Genomic DNA, 23,245 nt, shown 5'->3' with positions numbered 1-23,245 from the left:
TTCCCCACTTTGGAGGTTGGGAATTTTCAAGGCCCACCTGACGCCATCAACCCAGCAAAATGGAAACGTTGAAATACGTGAATTTTTTCCCACCATTTTGGTTCCACATTACATTTCCCGTCTCAGTCCACTGGATCAGATTATTTTTTGATTCATATGTCGGTCTGTTTATGACTCTTATGTTTGTGTGTGGCTATTTTGTTTTGGATCTATGATCTTCATTGTCAAAAAAGAAGGCATTATTAAAGATACATGTAGGCACAAAAAAACGAATGTCCTCCTGTTCATTGCGTCCCACCTGATGTCTCTATTCCCCACTAGTGGGGCCCGTCCCACACTTTAAGAACCACTGGTTTAAGGTGTGGGAACCCTGTGTGTTTCTGTTTTAACTGGTGAAGGTATGTCAAATCAGCTTTAGCTATGCAAAGCATTTTGGGAATAAAGTGCACTTGACTGGATTCAGTGACTTCATTTTCCCAGGAAATTAAACATTCTCTATCCTGACCTCATTCATGTGGAACTCCCATTTAATTGAGACCTCACTCCCACAAACTGACCTCTCCCTCCCTTGCCAAATATACAGAGCACTCTGTGCTGCATTATGATATTATCATTATTATGACTATGCTGTCATGGAAGCATAATGCTCTGACTATAACTCTCACACACATCTAACTGCTGGGGCAATGTCACAATAGTAAATGTGCATCTTTCTTCGATGCGCATCCACCTCCCCGAACTCAAGAGAGCAATGCAGCAGAGAGAGAGAGAGAAAGAGAGAGAGAAACCCTGAAGCGCTGCATGCAGAGTTCTGCAAAAGTAAGACACCTAACAATGCATGTAGGCCAGAATTAGGCCAATACCTCCTAATTATCAACATTCAAAACAGAGCCCTTACATTCTGGCAACATCTTAAAATGAGTGACCCGACTCACTCCTCTGTCTAGCTCTAAAAAGCCAAGAGCAAAACATAGGAAGGAGCCCATTGAGCCAACTTGTCCTGAGACTCAGTGACTGAACAGACTCAGTGACTGGTAAGGAAAGCTGGCTCTGTTGTTGGCATTGAGCTTGAACTGGATGCCTACAATTTCCCTTGGGATGAACTATGATGAAAATGTATCTATCCTTCTATCTATCTATCTATCTATCTATCTATCTATCTATCTATCTATCTATCTAACACCATTCCACATCACTGAGGCTCAGGACAATATTACAGTAGCAAGAAAAATTAGACCCAACCCAACCAAATTTCAAACACTAAAAAGGAAAACTACATCACCTATGGGAAAGAAGTCACCAAAACACAATCTAAATTACAATGTTATTTGACTCGTTTAAAACGTGAATACACAATAGACTTACCTGAGTACACTACAGTTTTTCTCAGTCGCTTTGGTGCTTTTTTCACATCACTATTAACATTTGCACAGCAGTTAGTGCATTTCTCAAAACAATTAGTGCAAACTGCAAAACCTAGTGGATAACCTGCAAAAGCACGTCACATGCTCAAAATGGATAGTCCATTCCTCAAAAGCAAGTATTCATGTCAATAAAACTGTCAGTGTCATCAAAATAAAAAGTCTTGACACCATCGTTTATGAACAAGATATTCAAATGGCTTTGTCATGTTTTCATTATGACAGTTTATTCTCTCAGTGTTTTCCAATGCAAAAAAAGGTCAGACACTACCTGAGGTGACACTACCTGAACATGCTCAAGACAGTACTATACACTTGTACAGCCATTTGAAAACTACAGTAAAGTTACACATTGCTGTAGTTAGGAGAGTAAGTGAGTACAAGACACTGAATACGTACGTTTCACATTTTTACTGTATATGCTCTTTGCAATTCTACAGCATTGTGACAGAATTTGATAACTAGTTCACCAATTTTGTATGAAATGACTCAAGCAATGAAATGAAGACTATTAGTTTTATTGGGAACGACTATTCAGCATCCATAAGTATAGTTCATTTTGACTGACATGACATAAGCAAATGATAATGTTATAAAACAGCAGAGAATTGTATGAAAGCAACTGATATATGTCCAAAAGTATTTGCAATTTGTTCAGAGGAAGGAGAAATTGCTACTATGATATGCACAAATGACTAAATGTTGTGGAGGTTGAACTAATAGTTATGAGAATTTTCATTCTGATCTGAGAAAAGCACCAAAGCGACTGAGAAAAACTGTAAAAGACCCAAAACTCAGGATAACGTTGACAATGTACAGACTCAGCGAGCACAGTCTCTCCATTGTAAAGGCAGACACAAAACTGCACTTCTTAACAGAATGTCTGAAATATGAGGAAATACAAAAATGTTTATTCAATAAATTAAATTCAATCCTCCCTGAGTTTCGAACCTGGACAAATAAGGCAAAATTGCCTTACATCCTCGGAGAGAATAAGGATATGGCCATTCTGGCTGCAAATTTTGATGCAGCCTGCCATAACCTTAGGGACAGCCAGTGAGGTATTTATTTCAATGTCTTACTTGATTTCACAATTCAGTAAAACATATTTGTCCTTCTATGTGTACAAGTAATTGACCTTTAATAATGTTCAATAATGCTACTGAAACGTTCATGCCAATAAAGCTCTCTTGAATTGTATTGAATTGAATTTAAAGCAACACCAAAGAGTTTTTTATACCTTAAAATAATGTTTCCAAAATCGTTTCAGTGGTTCATCAACTCGTAACAGGGTGAACGGCAATTCTGCATTCGCTTCGCGGCCCTCTATCGGCTATAACCGCACTATGTAAGTTTGCCAGATCAGGTAGCGGATCTGTAGTTCAATGGAATGAGACATAAGAAACTACAAATTTGACTTGCATCTGATGTTGCAATACATCGTACTTTTATAAGTCATGCAAAATATTCTACCTTGTCTGTGGACATTGTTATTTGCAAAGCCAGTGCTGGATAAACAAATAGCGTGCATGTGACAGAGGGAAAGTTCTTTGGTGTTGCTTTAAGTTCATGAACCGTATCACTTCAGCGTAAAATAACCTGCACATGACTGAATTGATCTACATTCCATGTGGGGATACCTATGATAATGTCATATACTTCAAACTACTGCTTGCAGAAGGTAACATCTTAAAATGAAAATAGAATTTGATGTCAAATAGCAAAATAGCTCAATAAGTTTGTTCAGGCCTGTACCCACTGAGTACATATAGTAAATATAGTAAATAGCTCAATAAGTTTGTTCAGGCCTGTAGCCGTCATCACATCCTCAACCACTGGAGCCTATAGACACTACTGATGATGAAGAGTGAGGAGAAAGATAGGGAAAGAGAGAGGGCATGTGAAGAGAGAGGGAGTGGGTAAAGAGAGAGAGAGAGAGAGGGAGGGAGTGGGTAAGGAGAGAGAGAGGGAGGAAGTGGGTATAGAGAGGGGGAGAGAGAGAGAGGGGGGAGTGGGTAAAGAGAGAGAGAGAGGGGGGAGTGGGTAAAGAGAGAGAGAGAGAGAGAGAGTGGGAGTGGGTAAAGAGAGAGAGAGAGGGAGGGAGTGGGTATAGAGAGGGGGAGAGAGAGAGGGGGGAGTGGGTAAAGAGAGAGAGAGAGAGAGAGAGTGGGAGTGGGTAAAGAGAGAGAGAGAGGGAGGGAGTGGGTATAGAGAGGGGGAGAGAGAGAGAGGGGGGAGTGGGTAAAGAGAGAGAGAGAGGGGGGAGTGGGTAAAGAGAGAGAGAGAGGGAGTGGGAGTGGGTAAAGAGAGTGGGAGAGAGAGAGGGAGGAAGTGGGTATAGAGAGGGGGAGAGAGAGAGGGAGTGGGTAAAGAGAGAGAGAGAGAGTGGGAGTGGGTAAAGATAGAGAGAGAGAGAGTGGGAGTGGGTAAAGAGAGAGATAAAGAGGGTAAAGAGAGAGAGAGAGAGAGAGAGAAGAGAAGGACGAGGGTGAATGAACCAGAGAGAGAGAAAGAAGGAGGGAAGGAGTATGGGATAGAAGAGGAATAGAAAAAGGGAGTTAATTTTCCAGAGAGAGTGGGAGAGGTACAATGAGAGGAGAGTGAAACAGAGGGAGAAAGAGAGGAGTGTCTTTTGACAACTGGCGCCAGGAAGGCGATTAAGAGCCTCGATCCTCTGTACAGTCGCACGCTTTACAGTGCAGCACAGCCGACAACAACAACACCCCCAGTCCCCTTTAGAGCAGAGAGTCATTAAGTGTCATTAGGCCCGCGGGCTCCAGTCGTATGGGCCAGTGCCGGGGCAGTGTAGTGGGACTGCATCTGGACACAGGGCAGATTAACCCATGCCCAGCTATTAGCCGCCTGGTGCCTGCATCATCAGTCACTCACAAGCCACCTCAGGGCTTCATCGTTGTATAGTTCACATCATAAGTGTAAGAATGACGACATTTTATTCCCCTCCCCAATGGTTAACTTATGTGAAAAAAGTTATCATTGACTAAAATTCTTGAAAACTTGTAGACTGATACCGAACATTTCACCTTGGAAAAGTAAAAATGGACTTTGGCTGCTTTACTCAGCTCTCTTTGTCTCGTAGAGTGCTACACATATCCGGTAAACCTGCACACTATTTAGTAATCCAGTTTTCTCATGGGCTCTTGTCAGGTACAGTAACAGATACTCACTTTTCTTTATTGTGAAATGCTTTGAGTGTGATATAGAATGTCAACCACTCCTTTCACTCTTGTGCTGGCCTGCATAGTTTGTTATATCTGTGTGTGTGTGTGTGTGTGTGTGTGTGTGTGTGTGTGTGTGTGCGTGTGTGTGTGTGTGTGCACTGTAAGTGTGTATCAGTTGGGTGTGTGTGTGTGTGTGTGTGAGTGATCTAGGAGAGGCCTTCTCGTATGGTGGCTATTTTGAGGCACGCTTGGAATGAGTCAGATGAACTCATTGAACTGCCTCAAAGATAAACATCACCTCCCCTATAGACTCTCCCCTCAACCACACAACAACCAGCCACAACGATGAGATAAACAACACAATTATTATACATCATCCAATCAACCACACAACTACCAGTTCAGCCATGACACAAGCAACAGCCTTGCTAGACAACATCCAGCCAATCACAACCAGCAGCAATGAGATAAACAACACACTATACTAAACACAATACACAAGCAGCAAGCAAGTATCAACATAAACACCTCGACAAAAGCATGTACAAACGACCCATATGAAGGCGGCAATGATGAGATGAACTTCAACTTTCCTGTGTATTGTTCCGTGTTGACATGAACAGCTCATCTACAAATTCACTTTCAAATTAATTTAGTTGCAAAACATCCATTAGTAGTACGAGAGATTGCAGATCGGATCACACAAACACACTCACAGACATTGAAGCAAATGCACACGCACATACACACACACACGCACACACACACACACACACACAAACGCACACAAACAGTATAGGAGAAAACAGGTAGAGATGGGGTTGTAATGGAAAGTGGTGTGTTGGGTGTTTTGTTTTACACTCTACAAAGACGTGACATAAAGAGAGAGGGAGTTAGGCAGGTAGTTACAGAGAGGCAAAGGGAGGGGTTGAGTGTGTGGTGAGAGAGAGAAAGAAAGGAGTGTTTTGTGTTGTTTTCCTCAAAGTCAATGTGTTTGCGTGGGGAGGGGAGAGAGAGAGAGAGAGAGAGGGGGGGGGGAGAGGGAGAGGGAGAGAGAGAGAGAGAGAGAGAGAGAGAGAGAGAGAAAGAAATGAGGATATCTGAGGCATTGGGCTGGGTCTCTCCACCCCTAAGCCCGCCCACACGGTGGAGTGACACAGTGACTCCGGGACGTTGTCCTGATCTGACCCTACACAAGCACACACACGTGCGTGCACACACACACACACACATACACACAGAGACACACAGACACACACACACACACACACACACACACACACACACACGCACACACGCACACAGACACACACACACACACACACACACACACACACACACACACACACACACACACACACACACACACAGTGACATGGCTGGGCAAACAAGCAACAGGTGGCAATGCTGAAGGGGGGTGGAGGCGATACAAGAGAAGAAGAGGAGAGGACGGGATACAGCTGGGCTACTGTCCCATGCTTTACACAGACCAAAGTACAGTAGACAGTCTCTCTCTCACACACACACACACAGAGACACACACACACACACACACACAGAGAGCAAGAGAGAGAGTGTTATGTATAACAAGATAAATGGACAGTGATGGGCACTTTGCTTATTACATTACATGCTATTGTTGTAACTTATGTTCATATGAAAGTTGATTATGACTTGCTGTTGCTTTGCGGTCATCTGAGGTGAATTTGTGAGGAATCTGTGTGTGTGTGTGTGTGTGTGTGTGTGTGTGTGTGTGTGTGTGTGTGTGTGTGTGTGTGTGTGTGTGTGTGTGTGTGTGTGTATGTGTGTGTGTGCTACCAGCATTGAGGACAGTGGACCAAAGGACAACTAGGAAGTAGAGCTATGGAGCTAAATCTGTCTGGGTGAGAGAGAAAGGTTTTCTATTTGGCAGACTTTCTGTGTGTGTGTGTGTGTGTGCGTGTGTGTGTGTGTGTGTGTGTGTGTGTGAGTGAGAGAGAGAGAGAGACAGAGAATGAGTGAGGGGGAAAAATCCTTGCCTCTTCCTCCTCCCAGTTGTGTGTGTGTGTGTGTGTGTGTGTGTGTGTGTGTGTGTGTGTGTGTGTGTGTGTGTGTGTGTGTGTGTGTGTGTATGCATGCGCCTCTCAGCTGCTGGCCGGAGCATGCGGAGTTCATCCCTCGACTGGCACCGTCACAAGCAGAGTGTGACCGTGGGCACTACCCCCCGAGTACCTCCTCAGATACACACACACACACACACACACACACACAGGGAGAGAGGGAGAGAGAGAGAGAAGGGGGGGGGGGGGGGGGGGGGGGTGTGCCCAGAGTTCTCCAGCAACAGACTGCTCTCTTCTTGAACCGCTGCCAATAGAGGCTGGCCTAAACCCGCACAGCTGAAAGTTTTACAAGCTCGCCGCTCTCCAGCAGGAAGACACACACACACACACTCTCTCTTACTCTCTCTAACACACACACGTTTGTGAAGGGAGATCGTCGCACAGCTCTTCTTTTTCTCACTGTCTTTGTTTTTCGTTCTCTTTCTCTCTGCTCTCCCTCTTTCGTTCAGACTAACACAGTGTGTAGTGTCTTGTTTCCTGACAGTGTCTCTTCCTCTTTTTTCCCCCTCTTTTCTCTGTACGTACAATCACGAATACGTGATTTCTTTGGAACAGCCTTGAGGATCTCTCTCTCTCTCTCTCTCTCTCTCTCTCTCTCTCTCTCTCTCTCACGCTTGCCTCTTGTTTGCAGAGAAATAAATTAGCACATAACAGAGTTGGGGGGAGTGTGTTTGAGTGTGTAAGAGAGGCGCTGGTGTGCGTGTGTGTGTGAGTGACGTCACACTGAGTGCTGCCCAGGACAGTGCCTGAAAAAAGACAGACAGAGAGGACGAGGCTGCAGCTCGGCTCGGCTCTGTCCGTGGTGTCATCCGCTGACCACGCTGACCGAGCCACTCCAGCATTTTTCTTTGGTATTTTTTTTCTTGGGGCGACACCGGATTACTCCTCCCGTTCGCGCCCTCTCTCTTGGAGGGAAGCCTGGTTGGGAGCGCGCACGCCTCGCGCATGCCTCTCTCCTCTCCGACTGGATTTATCAGAGCTATCTCTCATCAGCGGGATCCACAAGTTGAACTTTCCCCCCCCCCCCCTCCTCCCTCCTCCCTCCTCCCTCCTCTCCAGACTCAACTTTTCTCTGGCTTCTTTTGTTTTCTTTCTCTCCTTTTTTTTTGAGAACAAACTGAAATGACTAAAAGCTCAAACTGGATTCCCTTTGCAAGCAGAGCCCTTGTGGCGACACTCTCGTTTTCACCTGCCTCTGTGGGCAGAGAAAAGGTGATGTGTCCAGACAGTGCCTGCATGTTCAGAAGGTGTCAAGAGTTTATGATGATTTTTTATTTTTTTTATTTTTGTTATTTTCTGGCACAAATCCAACTGACTTGCCAGCTGTGACGAGATGGCCTAAAGTGTTTGCTGTCATCAGCTGAGGGGAGAGAACGAGAGCCAAAGAGCGAAACTAACCCAACCCAACGCAGGCAGGCAGGCAGGCAGGCAGGCAGCTCGCGAACAGCTAAAGGCTGTGAGGGAGTGAGCGAGCGAGCCAGTGAGTGAGTGAGGAGTCCAGGGGTAGAGCTGCGTCAGGCATGAAGCACCTGGGACGCTTGCCAGCTCCTGACAAAAGCCTCCACCACACGCTCCACTCGCAGAGACGCCGTCAAGCCCTCACTCCTGGACACCTCGCAAATCCCGGACATTGTCGTGGAGATCGCTGGCATGGTCGGCTGACAAGAGATGTCGGACATTTTTAGTGAGTATTTGGATTTTGTTGTCTGTATTTCCTGGTGCATGTTTGGCTTTCTGCTTTGTTGTTGTTTTGTTTTTTTTCTCTTTTCTCTCTGTTTCTTGCCTGTTTTTTTTTTTTTTTTTGCCCCCTCGCTTTGGGGTTGGGTAGTGTCGTGCACGGCAGCGGCGGCGGCGCAGCACGGGCATGTTGTGTTGTGTGCGAGTGTGTGTGTGTGTGTGTGTGTGTGTGTGTGTGTGTGTGTGTTGAAATGTCTGTTGTGTTTTGGAGGGAATCTGCCTCTGCCCTGCGGGCCTGAGGGGGTGAGTGGGTTTAAGCCGCCCCTTCTACCTCTGTACCCAAATACAGCAAACAGGCTAAACCACTCTACTACAGAGCCGCCCGCTTGCTGGGTCTGTCACCACAAAAAGACACTGGATTACACACTCCTCAACAGTCAGCCCCAGCCAGCTAGTCGCACGCACACACTCCTTATCTGTGTCCTCTTGTCCACTCTCTCCTTCACTTGCTCATTCGTCCGCCCGCCTGACCGTCCGCTCTCTCGTCCTTCTCTTTGTTTTGGCGGCAGAGTCGATCTGGGCTGGAACTAGGGGGGCATGGCCAGACCTGTGGGTAGGGGGGGTGGAGTGGTCCATGCCAACTCATGCCCTCTTCCCGGCTGGGCTAGTTTCCCAGCGTACCTCTCTGGCTCTCTCTTTTGTCCCGCCAGCCGACAGTCAACCCAACGTGGAAACAGACGTTCCTCTCCTCCTTTTTTTTTTCTCTCTGCTCCCCCGTTTTTTTTTTTTTCTCCTTTTCTCTCACCAGCTTTTTTCGCCATTGCTGCCCGTTCGCTTCCCTCCGCTTCTCGAGGCTTCGCACACGCCGTTCGGCCTTGTAGTCGACACCCGCCAGGTATTGAGACATTTTTATCTCCAGCTAAACTCACACCCTTGTATTCTACTATGCTATTTGATTTCACTGTTTGCTTTGTACTCATATCTCCTTCCCAGTCTCCTGCAACTCTTCCTCATGGCTCCGCACTTCCTCATCTTCCTCTTCATCTTGTACACGTGTCTGCCCTATCCGCCGCCATTTCTCCCTTACTTGGTACTGTATATTTGTGTTGCGCTACTTTATCAATACATTTTCGCATGCATGTAAATGTCAGTGTGGGAAACAGTTGAAACTGCTGTGTTGAGTGTCAAAGAGGAGGGGGCGACTAGCTGTCCCGACAGTGATAGGTGTGTTCAGAACCCAGCTCCACAGGCTCCTGGGTGTGTATGCAGAATGTGGAGCAGGTCAAGAAGACCTCGAGGTCTAACGTGTGGCTTTTCGTACTAGCCGCTCATACAAGGCTTAAATCCTGCTGAAATATAAACGTGATATATTGTAAAGGCCAAGAGGGAGAGGCTGATCATAAGCTCCCAAGGCCCCAAAAACAAACATCTAGATAAATGGCAAAGTCATTTTCCACAAGCTTAACTTTCAGATAACAAATGCACTGCCGACACGACTAAAACCTTTTGTGCTTTGACTTGCTCCTTTTATGTCCTTATGTATAGTCCAGCACAGTACTAATTTTACCATCACCAGGGAAAAAATGCTTTCTGACATCAATTTGTTGATCTCCACAAAAAGAATATTAATATGGCACTCCATATACTGAATATAATTGTCCGAGCATTATCCCCAAGGTTATGACGTTTAGATTCACGCTTAAAGTTCTTCCTTTAAATGTGTTGATATTCCGAAATGTATCCTACATGTACATTATACTAGATCTAGTATCGGAAAGAACTTTAAAATCGGCTTTAACTTTAAGCACATTTTCAATCCGTCAGTAATCAATGCAATAAGCATAAAATCAGTAATTTCTCTTTTAAAGATGCAATTGTCTAACATATTGTTATTTTGACAAAACAATAAAATCAGCATTTAGGTGTTAAAACAGGACATTTAAACATGTTATCAATACAGATTAATATACAGTATTTGTTAAAATGAATCTGAGCGCTTTCAACTGACATGAACCTACTTTACATGGACATGTTTGGGAACCAGTTTAAACCAGATCGGACAGATTCTGGCTATGTCCTGTGACCAAGACCTCCATATCAGGATTTTGTTTAAAAAAAATAATTGAAAAAAAATCATCTTTGACATCTGCACCAAATCTTTGATATCTGCACCAAATATAACACTAAATTGCCAAATGACCATTATTCGGACTGGTTAGAAAAAAGTAGTGGCATCTTTTATTCGCCATCTTGCCTTATTACACCGCACAAGACAGGAATACATGCAGAATAACACTTTCTTTGTTAAGATATGCGGAATGCGACAGGCATTTTTTTGGGCGTTGTTTTAAAGAATATATCACAAATCTAAATCAAAACAGGAAACGTCCAAACAGTTTTCATGTATGTTTTTCATAGTTAAAACAGTCAATGGGGGAGGGCACTAATGTAGGAGAGGAGAGGAGTTTCTAACAGAGGGCGGAGTGACAGAGCAAAAATGAGCCTGCTTCCTCCTCCTCTCGTCTCCTCAGTTGAACCCGTCACGTTACTAGATATTTTTCTCCGGCACGCCATTCCTGCTTCCTGCTATTTTCGTACCCCCCACCCCCCATCCTCGCTCCTCCCCTCCCCTCCCCCTGTGCCGTTGTGGTTACCAGGAACAAAGCCTGTGTGCTTTTATCAGGAAATATGGGTGCATAAACACTCTGAATGGATTACAGTCAAGGCCAGACACAGATAGCCATTGGGAGATAAACACTCTGGCCGTATTGATGAATCAGAAACAATAAGTGCAGACGCTCAAATCTCTTTAACCTTTGCAGTCTGATACAATGCCTGCAGCTTAGTTTAGATACCCTTATACACAATCACTGTTGGTCTAACACAAGACAAGCCTGTGATTAAATGAAAATGACTGGCACAAAGTGTAAATCAGCAACATACTGTATTTCTGTTCAAACAGTAACTATAGTTTGTTATTAGTGAATAATTATACAGTTTACTCTGCATGAATTACCTTATTGTGAAGATATTATCATTATTACATGGTAAGAAGTCAAAAATACTTGTCTGCAGAGCAACAGGACAGGAGGAATGTTACAAACAATGAACTTGGCACAACTTTTAACTTCAAACAAGGAACCATCATCATGTGTTTTTATTATCTCTCTGAGCTGAGTGTGAAATATCTGCTCTTATAGTGTGCTTATGTGCCCGACTTAAAGTCAGGTTGAAAACCATGCTCTTGACCTACGAATTTCAGTTCCTCCATGCCACCAGCTCAAAATTTTCTTTAGGCAGGGTCTTCAGTGGGTCATTTGTACATCAGGTGAAGAAAAGTGTGTGTGTGTGTGTGTGTGTGTGTGTGTGTGTGTGTGTGTGTGTGTGTGCGTGTGTTTGACAGAGAGAGAGAGAGAGAGAGAGAGAGAGAGAGAGGAAGGGAGGGAGAGGCCACTATGTGTATGCCACAATGTGTGCGATTACAAAATGCTGGCCTGATCCTAGAACCCGACTCTGGCCCTGATCTGGCCTGTCCCTGTTCCCGACTCACCCGCTGTCAGGATGGCCTTCAGCAGACCTCACAAACCCCAGGAAGAAGTCAAACAAGGTCAACCCAGGGCAAACTTCCTGTTTAGCTTTGCTATTTTAGCATACAGGGTGCACTCCCTCAGCTCAGCGTGCTAACAGGAGGCTAAGAGTGAGACGAGAGAGCATGGGATCGGCGAGGCCAAAATGCTCCTATATTGTTTAGATCAATGGTTTGGCTCAGAAAGGAGAAAGACTACACATACAATAATCACAGACTATCTGAAACAGGAACCTTTTGCAGCAGCTAGTATGGAAGTGGTATGTAAAACACAGTTTATCGATGGTACCTACTGTAGTTTATGAATAATATTCTCCGCTGATGAATTACGGATTTGCTTACTTCTAGAAATTGCATTTAATGGTTAACAGATGAAAAATCTGTGCTCTACTCGTGATAACTAATGCAATTACGTATGTTGTGAGGTTTTTGTAGTAGCCTAGCTTCAGGCATCAGTTAGCAGGAAACAGCAAACTACAATATTAACATTACTTCATCCAAAAATGCTCAATAGTAAATTAATTTTCATCAAATATGTCAACAAATGAATGTATCAAACTGTAATATTATTAATTAAAATATAAGTCTGTGATTATGCCGAATGGTGTTAGTGTTAGACATGTAAGTTTTATTTATAGATCCTGTTGTTGAAGACCTGTTGTAATGTGGCATTCTGTAAAGCTTTTCTTAATGAAATAAACTAGTCACACAAATACAAAAAACAGACAGAGAGGAATAGGAAGTTATCAGGTCATTCCTGTAGAGTGTGGTGCACAGACACACACACGCACACACCCACACACACGTTGCGAGCAGGAAGACCCCGTGCAGCGATGTTGGGGCACAAAGTGGGTGATAAGGAACGCAATGCGCAGGGGCCACGGTAGAGAATACCTCACAGATGGCAAAACCACGCGCCATGCCAAACCTCTCGAGTGCTGTGCCAGAGCCCCTCCACCACACACAGGAAGAGCTCCTGTGCTCTGTACAGCATGGCGCTGGAGGACTCAGAGAGAGAGAGCGACTCCAGTGCAACGAGGAATAGAACACATTACTACATGTCTGTCAACAGCTTCACCCCCCCCATTTATTATGTGAATGCTAACAGGCTGAATAGCAGTGTGACAATCACCATATTAGCACATCCTCTATACCACAGTTTCCACTTTCCACCCTGTCAGATGCTCACTGGCCAAGTTGCTGTGAGAGGATTAGCATGCATTAATACATGTCCTCCAACAGTACTAGCATTCCCTGCTTGTAAGCATTTGAACACTCACAAACAAACTAGCATTATTAGCTCTGTATTTTCTATTAATTCTACATTTAAAGGCTCAGACTAAAAAAAAAAACAAGTGGGGTGATTGTGTTCATTTATAACCTGATATATAACAGCTTCCAATTTGTCTGCACTTTTAAGTTCTTTCAAACTTGAGAGCAGGGTGTCTAGTGCTATTGTCCTGCCTGCTGCTCTCACCTTTAACATTTTGAGACACCACATGTGTTTTCCTTTGTCATCCAATAGTTTCCTGCATGGTAAATAACTCTGTTTGTGTTTGTCTGTTTCAATGCATGGCTATCTGTCTGTTGGCATTCAGTGTCTCTAGAGGTCATCATCACATTTGGCCAGGGATTGGAATGTTATTCAATATTTCTTTTCTGTTCCAATGTGCCTCCTCTTCCATGGATGTGTTTCAGAAACCTGGCGTAGGTCAGGTACTGAACATAGCTTTGCACTGAGATAGGGAGAGGCAGAAGATGAGATTTGGATTTTTCCAGACAGGTCATCTAAGATATATATATCAGCTGGATGCAGCATCAGTGTAAATAGAATATGGAAAAACGATTACACACACACACACACACACGACTTTTTGTCAGCGTAGTGGGTTAGTCCCTCTGTACTCCTGACAGGACATTGACACCATTTACCCTCCAATTCATTCTGTGTCTCAATTAAGGACTTCACTTAGAGAGCCTAGCCTCACTTTTCTCTCCTGTTCCGTCCTCATATCCTTCCCTCCTCTTCTTCTTCTTCCGCTCATTCACGTTGTCCTCCTCTCATCTTCGCTTTCCTCCTCTCTTCTCATCCTTTCCTCTCACCCACTGTCCTCTCTCCTCCTCGTCGCTTTCTTGTTCTCTTTTTTGCTCATCCTCGCATCCCCTCTTAGTCTTCTCCTCCCCACCAGTATTCCTCTGCTCTCTCCCTCTCTCCTCTCGTCCCCTGTCATCCACTATCCCCCTCTTCCCTCCCTCTCTCCTCATGTCCTCTCTCAGGCTCTCTTAGTCCAGCCCTGTGAGTGCTCGCTCGCTGCCCCACTGCCCTGCTGCTCTGCCAAATCATTTCCATCACTGTCCGTCCACTGTGGTTATAGCCCAGAGCGCAGTCCCACATGTAAATGACCTGCCCCGACACCGCCTTTCACCCGCCTCTGTTTCACATGCTAATTTATGCAAACCGACGAGTCATTCTTCACAAACACACACACACACACAGACACACACACACACACACACACACACACACAGACACACACACACACACAGCAGTGGTGGTAGCTGGCTAGCCTATGGCATTGTCCTTTCTTCTCAGGAACTTTTATTACAGTATACTCATCCTCAGATGTGCCTAAGATCTATTTCGATGTGTAGGTCAACGAGTGTGTTTGTAGACTTTACTGATTCCTAGTGTGATTGTTTGGGGTGTACAGATTTTGATGGTAGCAAACCTGGATGGGGTAGCATCTTTTCTCTGTTATATGAATGAATGGTGTGGCAAGTATCGAGCGTATAATGTTTGTTTCACGGCCTTGAATAAAAATTGATTCTGAAACTTTCCCCTAATGATATATGAATGGTATGTAACTATAACATACAGAGGTGTATTGCTGTATAAGTCAATCTTACCAAATATGTTGGACTCTCTTGGACTATCAGTGGCTGGGTCTCAGTTTTGATATTTTGGTGCAATTGTTACGTTTCAGAGGAAGCTCATGGATCTTCCCCCACGTGTTGACTTGAGAAAGCCCAGCCCTTCCCTAAAATGGCCGAAGAGCGGCCATTTTGTTAGGTCTCCTCTCTCTCTCCCCTCTTTGCATTGGTGGCAGCAGCCTATACGCACAGCTTTGTGCAGGCTAGCGGGAGTCAGCCAGGGGAAGCCATGTTTAAACTCAGCTCTTTACTTCTGCCTGTTAAACAGCAAGCTTGCGCTGGTTTGTGGGGCGGGAAAGAGCCAAGTTTGTAAGAAAAACGGGTGCTCGCTCTTTCTTGGCGCCGCTTGCCTCTGCTTCATGCCAACCTCACTCTGACTGCCAGTGAGTTACGCTTAAGCCTTCCAGAAATTAGCACAGTCGGAGAAGCCTGCGCTGCACTGTGCGTGCGCCGCCTCATGATTGTGTTGTAATGTTCCTGGCAACAAAAAAAAATACTGGCTTTGTAATTACTGTGCGCGGCTTTTCTATCCAAACGACCCACCTGTGCTGGACGCTAGGATACCCTCAACATTTCATTTGACCATTGCTTAGGGGCAGTTCTCTGCATTCAGCTGAGAGCTCACAGGGTATAACTCAACCCCTCCTTTTTTTAAGGAACGCTAATTGTTCCCTCAAGGTAATTCTCTTTAAAACTGCTACCAGACTCCCTTCTCTTTGTGCCTTTGAGGATAATGGCAGCTAGAGAACTCCCATCACCAGGCTATGGGCAAAGAGGACACCCCAACCCTTTCCCAGTGAGAGGCTGGCTCTCTCTCCCCCGATCAGAAACAGTCTGTCCAGCTTTTGTTCATGTTCTATCAGTCTGTGTGTTTCTATACACATCTGACACACTGATGCTCATATGTTCGCTTGTGAATTGATTGATGTACTTTCACTCAATGGCTTCCTTGTGTTTTTGTTTTTATTGGCAAGTTTAAACCTTTCACTTCCACTTCAGTGACTCTAAGGAGATATTTTAAAAGCACAGCGCAATTTACACTATATTGAGACATGTAACTATGAGCATCTAATAAAGCACCTTCTCTCTCTCTCTCTCTCTCTCTCTCCCCTTCCCTCTTTTTTCTTTTTCTCCAGTTCATTGTTCTGCAGAGTAGCTGCCAGGCCATTGACCATTGAGAGACGGCTTGATTGCTGGCTTAGTCCTGGCTGGATGATGACTGGATGATGGCTCACTCTTGCCTAATTGACAGCTGTTCTTGAGGCTGAGGTAGTAGATTGAATAGTTGTGGGGTGCGATCCTCCCTCTGAGATAACTATACAATCTACTGTCTTTCCTAAAGAGACAGACTGACCTCCAGGCTTACCACTCACCACATCTGTTGGAACGTCCAGGACACAGGCAGAAATTCATATCCAAATATGTAACATCAATGATGCTGCCCATATTAAACATTATCTAGTAACTTTATGCGAGCCCTTTGTCATCAGAGTATGGCTATGAGCATGTCTGGGAAGATACCACATAGATGTGGATGATGATGATGACATTCACTTTCATTGATGTCGTATTGGTAATTGTCCAAAGGTATGACACTATGACAGATGTGATGCATATGACAATGTTAGCTGTTGTTGCTTCAGTAGCATCAACATTTTTGGAAAAAAACATTTTGGCAATCATTGATACTGGTAACAAAATTTTATCAAACCATTTGCTACAAACTGCTGTGAGGACATGTGACAGGATATCTATACGGTATCTCCTATAACATGTTTATCACATGCTTATACCAGTCTTATGACATGAAATACTTTTGGTAACACTTTATTTTTATGTGTCGCTGTTACAGTGTACCTACCTAATTAGGTACAGTGGTACAACCTGTATAACAACATGTACTATCAGGTACTATCATTGTACTTGCATAATGTATTTGTGGGTACCTACATATAGTTGTTACATTGTAATACTGAGTGCTTTTACAAAACTTTGCCAATTTGCCTAAATTTTCATCAGAGGCAAAGAGCTGACCTGAGACCTGCTGGATGGGGTAAATCTGGTCATGATAGATTTGATATACAAACCATTCTTAGCTCCAGTCAAGGCCTCATTGTCTTCAGTGTACATGTAACAGCTGTGCTGCTACAACCTTGTTAATCTTTGATACAGTGGAATAAACCTTAAGTGTACCAATTAATTACTTACATGTACATATGACATGTATGTTGTGTCTTCGATGTCTTGGAACAGGTCTGCTAATTCACATGTACTGTGTGGTGTAACAGCAGACACATTTCAGCACATCAATTACAGGATGCATGACATCATTGACAGGATGTATATAATATGTACATGTGAGTACTTAACTGGTACACTTTAATTTAATGGGTTTATTCCACTGTATCAAAAGAGTAATAAATGTGTACCAACACAGTTGATACATGTACTACAGTATGTAGGGTAATGGCAGACATGTTCCAAGACACCAATGACACAACATACATGTAATATGTAATTGTAAGTACTTAACTGGTACACTTCATTTTAATGGGTTTATGCCACTGTATCAAAGAGCAATACGTGTGTACCAACACAGTTGATATATGTACTATGTAGTGAATTAGTAGACCTGTTCCAAGACATCGAAGACATAACATACATGTCATATGTACATGTAAGTAATTAACTGGTACACATAATAGGTTTATTCCACTGTATCAAAGAGTAACAAGGTTGTAGCAGCACAGCTGTTACATGTACACTGGAGACAATGAGGCCTTGACTGGAGCTAAGAATGGTTTGTATATTAAATCTATCATGACCAGATTTACCCCATCCAGCAGGTCTCAGGTCAGCTCTTTGCCTCTGATGAAAATGTAGGCAAATTGGCAAAGTTTTGTAAAAGCACTCAGTATTACAATGTAACAACTATATGTAGGTACCCACAAATACATATTGCAAGTACAATGATAGTACCTGATAGTACATGTTGTTACACAGGTTGTACCACTGTACCTAATTAGGTAGGTACACTGTAACAGCGACACATTAAAATAAAGTGTTACCATACTTTTTTGTGTAGACTACCCATTGTCTAGGAATGATATTAGAGCTATATTCATTACGCAAATAGATAAATCCTCTTGATGATGCAGTGTGATAAACATGTCTTTGCAGTGGTTATGTTTTCCTTATGACAATGTGGAAAGCAAATTTACCAGTTAATCTGCATTCATTGTAAATGTAGACACAATATGACATATATTCATTATGTACAGTGTGTCGATGAAGCCTCTTGGTGATGAGGAGTTATCTTGACCCGTGTACTTCTCTCATGTGTTATGGACTGTAAAAGGACTGGTGATGTCTTGACCAGTGGTCTGCTCTCATGTCCTGTGTGATGGGGTGTCTCAGCGAGGTGAGGTAGTAGGTTGTATAGTTTGCGGGAGGGATGAAACCCTATTTAGGTGATAACTATACAGTCTATTGCCTTCCTCGAGGGACACAGTAAGCATGTGTCTGGCTGGTTTTCTACATTCTGCCTTTATCAAAGCGTAAGTACCTTTAACAAACGATAATGACATTTGGCCTAAAAAATAATCTGTCTAAATATGAGGGCTTTATTATTTCAAATAGACATTTAATATGAACTCGATAATATATTTGTGTGTGTGTACAATTACATCATTATTCAACCATATTTTGCATTAAAAACAAATAAAACAAGTCAGCTTAAGTTTGGTGGATGGTATCTCACAGAAAGCTATAGCGTCTGCATGACAATTTATACTGTGTTCTTATAACACTGTATTTACCTTGATAATGAATCCTACAATATACTTTTCACACACTTATGTTTTATTATGAAACTATAATCCTACATACATCCTGTAAAACATGTACCAATACAAAAAGTATGAGAACACATCAAATATTATTTGACCTTATGAAATGCAGCATACATTAGGACACACAATAAACTGAGAAACATTTCTGGCAACTTTGACTAATGTTCATCTGGGGCTATTCAGATAGTCATCCCAAACTGTAGATTTCATCAGGCTCTCTGTTTCCTGCCAGCTGCCCATAGTTGACAGAAAGTGTGGTTGTTAAATATTCAGTTCACCAAAAGAGGGGGCTAACAAATTACAGGCACCACAAAATTATCTTAAGAGTTATGACAGGCTGACCTCTGTTGGCAGGGAGGTGGAACTGCATAGAGTTTATCACAAGGTGGATGATTTACCCTGAACTCTAGTCAAGGCTATTTCACAAAGATGCATTCTATAGAACGAGACTGTATGGTATTTAAGCAGTATTGAATTAAAATCTATTGTAGCATTTCACACTGTATTAGTCAGTGTGTGTCTCTGATGCAATCTGATATATATAAGTCCATATGAAGAGTTTGTTTCCAAAACGCTATATCCTCCATTTTAATGCATTTTCATAAATGCCTTTTTTTTTAATTATATTATTTTGTATTCCAGATTTTTTCAGTGGAACTGTAATTGGGTTAGGTTATTCTTATTTTATTTATCTTTACTCAATCACACAACTGCAATTGTATTGATATTACCTGAAATACACAATTAAATAACATGAATTACTGTTTTTAAAAATGGAGAGATAGGGTTTTGGAACCAAACTCTTCATATCAAATATAGCCAGCATTTCAGACCACTAGACCTTGATGTGCTGCTAATTCCTGGTGGTGCTGGTGCTGTTGGTCACCTGACTGCCCCCTGGGGTCTCTTGGTACTCCATGCATAGAAGGTATCTGCTCCACAACATCTTAAAAGCAGACTTGATCTTGCGGATCTTCCAAGCATACACGACTGGGTTAACAGCTGAGTTTGCATGAGAGAGGAGGATGCCGACATAGAAGGCCTGGTGAGGAACTAGAGTACCGTAGAAGGAGGTGATGTTCATGAAATGCAGAGGTAGCCAGGAAACAGCAAAGAGTGCCAGAATGACAGCGAGGGACCGGGTGAGTTTCCGTTCCTTCTGGTAGTAGGAACGAGACCGAGACTCACTGCCGCCCAGTCCATGGCCTCTCAACTGTTGGTGGATCCTTCTAAATATATAGAAGTACAACACCATCATAAGCAGCATAGGTGGGAGTAAGCAGGTCAAAAAAATAAAGTTGACTATGTATGGCATTGGAATCACCGCCAGAAATGTACAAGTGATGGTTGTCGAGTTGGATGCTTCCATGTATTCAAGAGTATCATGGCGATACCAACCAAACATAGGAATGAAGCCCAATATACCAGCAGAGAACCAGCAAACTCCCACAATAGACCAGGAGTGAAATTGTGTCACAACTCCCTTGTATCTATAAAGAAGGATTAGATAACACTGCCATCATGTAAAACTCAAACAATAATGATGCAGTCGTTGTTGAAAAAAGTAACTGCAACTGAGATTCAATGTCATGTCAATGTCAAATTTGATGAATCACAAATTAGTTAGGTTATTCTTCAAAACAGACATTTTTGACATAATTACACAATACAAGAGTAAGCATAGCAATGCTAGAGGACGTATTTACTGTGATAATAAAGATAAATGCATCAGTAAAAGAAAAGTAACGTGGCTGGTATTCTGCAGATGCTTTTAGCCACACAGACTTGAAGCAGTGGGTGAGCTTGGGTTAACCAATTGTCCTGCTCCATCACACCCACAAAATATAAAAGCAAAAATGTTACTAGTAACCCATGCAATTGACAACTTTGAAGGGAAGGCAAGAATAGTGAAGCGAGCATAGAATGTGGAGGAAGATTACCGGTGAGGGATGTAGACACGTAGGAACCTGTCCAGAGCAATGGCCATCAGTGAATGAATTGAGGCTAGGGGCAAAATGACCACCACAGAACACAGGGTCACACAGCCATAGAAGGAGGTTCTGACCCGTCCGTCCACCAGAACCGCCATAGGTACCGCCACAGCCCCCACCAGGAAGTCGGCAACAGCCAGAGAGACGATGAAGCAGAAGGTGGGCTGCCGCCGCATGGCACCACACGCCCACACTGCCCAGATGACCAGCAGGTTACCAAGGCAACATGCCACAGCGATCAGGACCTCAAGCACGGTGTAGAGAACTTCTATGTGCTTGGCCATTCTGTTAAAAAGAATGACTTAAACAGAGAATTAAACTCTAGATGAACTTCCTTCTGAACAGGCGTCTAAAGCTCTTCTGAGAAAAGCTCAGGTAGACTTCTTGTGTTGAAAAACCTACCCTGCACTGATGGCACAACAGGAACTTCTTTCAATGTGTGGATTCTTCAAGGTGCTCTGATAGCAACAGTCTCTGCAATCTCTTAAATACACACACACACACACACACACACCAATACCAAAGCTAAACAGGAAGTTTAGGGGCGCCAAAACATGCCTTATTTCGTGGACAGAATGACTTTTGTGTGACGAAATACATATATTCATTACGAAACCACGTTACATCGTAACGCCTTTTGTCCACGGAATACACAAATTGGTTTGCTTTGTGTCCACGGAACACTGAAGAGAGCACATCGTTTTCATGGACCAAATTGACTGGTGGCCTTTTCCTTTCATGTACAGTACATACAGTAAGGCTGAATGCCAGAGGTGGAAAGTAACGAAATACATTTACTCACGTTACTGTATTGAGTAGTTTTTCTGTGTATTTTGTATTTTTTAAGTAGTTTATAAAATCGGTATTTTAAATTTTACTTGATTACTTTTTGAGTGAAGTATTGTACTTCGCTACATCAAAAATCCCATCCGTTACTTGAGTAAAAAAAAAAGTTAAGACTAACGAAAACAGAAAGGGAGAGAAAAAAAAAATCAGCGCCCTAAACCACTAGCCTAGTGATAATGATCAGCATGTAGCCTACAACAGGACATGAATCAAGCTGACGCCATGCAGTCTTTATGAAAGTGATGGAGATGGAGCTGGATCACAAGATGCATCAGATTAGCCTAACCTATGAAAGTGTATTTTCCGCTATTCCAATGGGTTGTCTCAGTTCGTTTTAGCACCAAAGATTGCGGAGATATTCAAGCAAACACCATGGGATTTCGTGTTTTGACGTTTGTGCTCACCTTTCTTTGGAAAGAAGTTTATTAGCAGTTGTTTCCCCTCATTTTGATGTCTCTCTTTTTCCTGTTTTGGCCTTTGTTTTTAGTAACCTGACTTGGCTGTCTTGGAGAAAGACATTGCACCAGCAGCATAACAATTAGCGGTCCACTACTAGCGATGCTCAACTAAATAAACAAAAGATAGACTACCTAATGAATCGTGCAGGCGGACTAAACCATTTAGCTCTTTAGCAAAGGAGAGTGAGAGTGACCTTAGACAGTTTTCACTATGTTTTGTATACAAAATCCAGTCAGTCAAACTTTACATTTCGTCTGACATTCATTTTTACATTTAATTTTGAAGTTAAAATATTCAGGTAAAATAAATATATAGTGGAAATAAGTATTGAACGCCTAATTTTTTTTTCTCCAGTAATTAGCCTAAACTTCCAGTGAGTCTATTCGAAATTTTCACCACACATTATATTAACACATATAGGCCTAAAAAATCCAAACATAAGAGTTTTGTGTATTAAAGTGGAATGACACAGAAAAAAGTATTGAACATGCCTACTGAAATTTCTTCAATACTTTGTGGAAAAGCCTTTGTTTGTAAAGACAGCTTCAAGACATTTCCTGTATGACAAAACTTATTAGTCGCAGTATCAGGTGTGATTTTGGTCCATTGTTCTAAACAGATTCCAGGGGTCCCTCTTGTGAATCCTGATCTTTAGTTCCAGATTACTTCCAGAACTGTTTAATTGAATTTAATTGAATTGGCTGCCTTCAAGTCTTTCTGGAGTTTTCTCCGAGTGGTCCTTGGCTCTTGGAATTGACTATCCTTCTGACTCCCTGGTCAGAAATATTACGAGGAGATCCTGTGCCCTGTGCCGGTTGATGATGCAGTGATGTTTCTTCCACTTGGAGATAATGGCTCCCATGCTGCTTACTGGAAGATTCTGAAGTTTTGAAATGCATCTGTAACCAGTTTCATTGATATAATTTGCAACAATAAGGTTGCAAAGGTCTTGGGAGAGCTTTTTGCTTTTATCCATCATGAAATGTTTCTTGTGTGACACCTTGGTAATGAAAAACCTTTTTATAGCCCATCAATATGTAAGCTACTAACCAAGCTTATATTAATTTGCACAGATAGAAAGGATAATTAATCTCTAACTACTTACAGATTCCAGCTCGTTCCTTCCCTTTTCTTGCCTTAGTGCTTTTTCTTAGCGTGTTCAATACTGTTTCCCTGTGTTATTCCACTTCATTACACATGACTCT

At 42.8% G+C, this 23,245-nt stretch overlaps 1 protein-coding gene and 1 long non-coding RNA gene across 3 annotated transcripts; one reads left to right on the top strand and one right to left on the bottom strand.

The window, feature by feature from the left end:
• The first annotated feature begins 7,436 nt into the window (after positions 1–7,436).
• Positions 7,437–16,363, top strand: LOC121706804. The gene is made up of 2 exons (XR_006031165.1): positions 7,437–8,383; positions 16,030–16,363. It is a non-coding gene; the product is annotated as an uncharacterized LOC121706804 (long non-coding RNA).
• A 2,370-nt stretch (positions 16,364–18,733) lies between these two features.
• On the bottom strand, positions 18,734–21,524 carry LOC121706800 (adenosine receptor A1-like). 2 transcript variants are annotated; one of them, XM_042088826.1, is made up of 3 exons: positions 21,138–21,524; positions 20,685–21,036; positions 18,734–20,234 (listed from the first exon to the last, which is right to left on the bottom strand). In XM_042088826.1, exons 2-3 carry the CDS (start codon positions 21,017–21,019, stop codon positions 19,598–19,600), a joined length of 972 nt encoding a protein of 323 aa, XP_041944760.1. In that variant the 5' UTR covers positions 21,020–21,036; positions 21,138–21,524; the 3' UTR covers positions 18,734–19,597. The 2 variants fall into 2 exon arrangements, with proteins under 2 accessions (XP_041944760.1, XP_041944759.1); XM_042088825.1 differs by having other exon boundaries at positions 20,685–21,524.
• Positions 21,525–23,245: the final 1,721 nt, after the last annotated feature.

Source organism: Alosa sapidissima, chromosome 4 (genome assembly GCF_018492685.1).
Source record: "Alosa sapidissima isolate fAloSap1 chromosome 4, fAloSap1.pri, whole genome shotgun sequence".
NCBI lineage: Eukaryota > Metazoa > Chordata > Actinopteri > Clupeiformes > Clupeidae > Alosa > Alosa sapidissima.
Note: the sequence above shows the minus strand (reverse complement) of the source record. Positions and strands in the feature narration are given on the sequence as shown.

Coding starts and splice junctions, on each gene's coding strand:
- LOC121706800 (XM_042088825.1), bottom strand. CDS start 21,019: ATGGCCAAGCACATAGAAGTTCTCTACACCGTGCTTGAGGTCCTGATC. Junction 20,235..20,684: donor CGTGTCTACATCCCTCACCG/GTAATCTTCCTC, acceptor CCTTCTTTATAG/ATACAAGGGAGTTGTGACAC.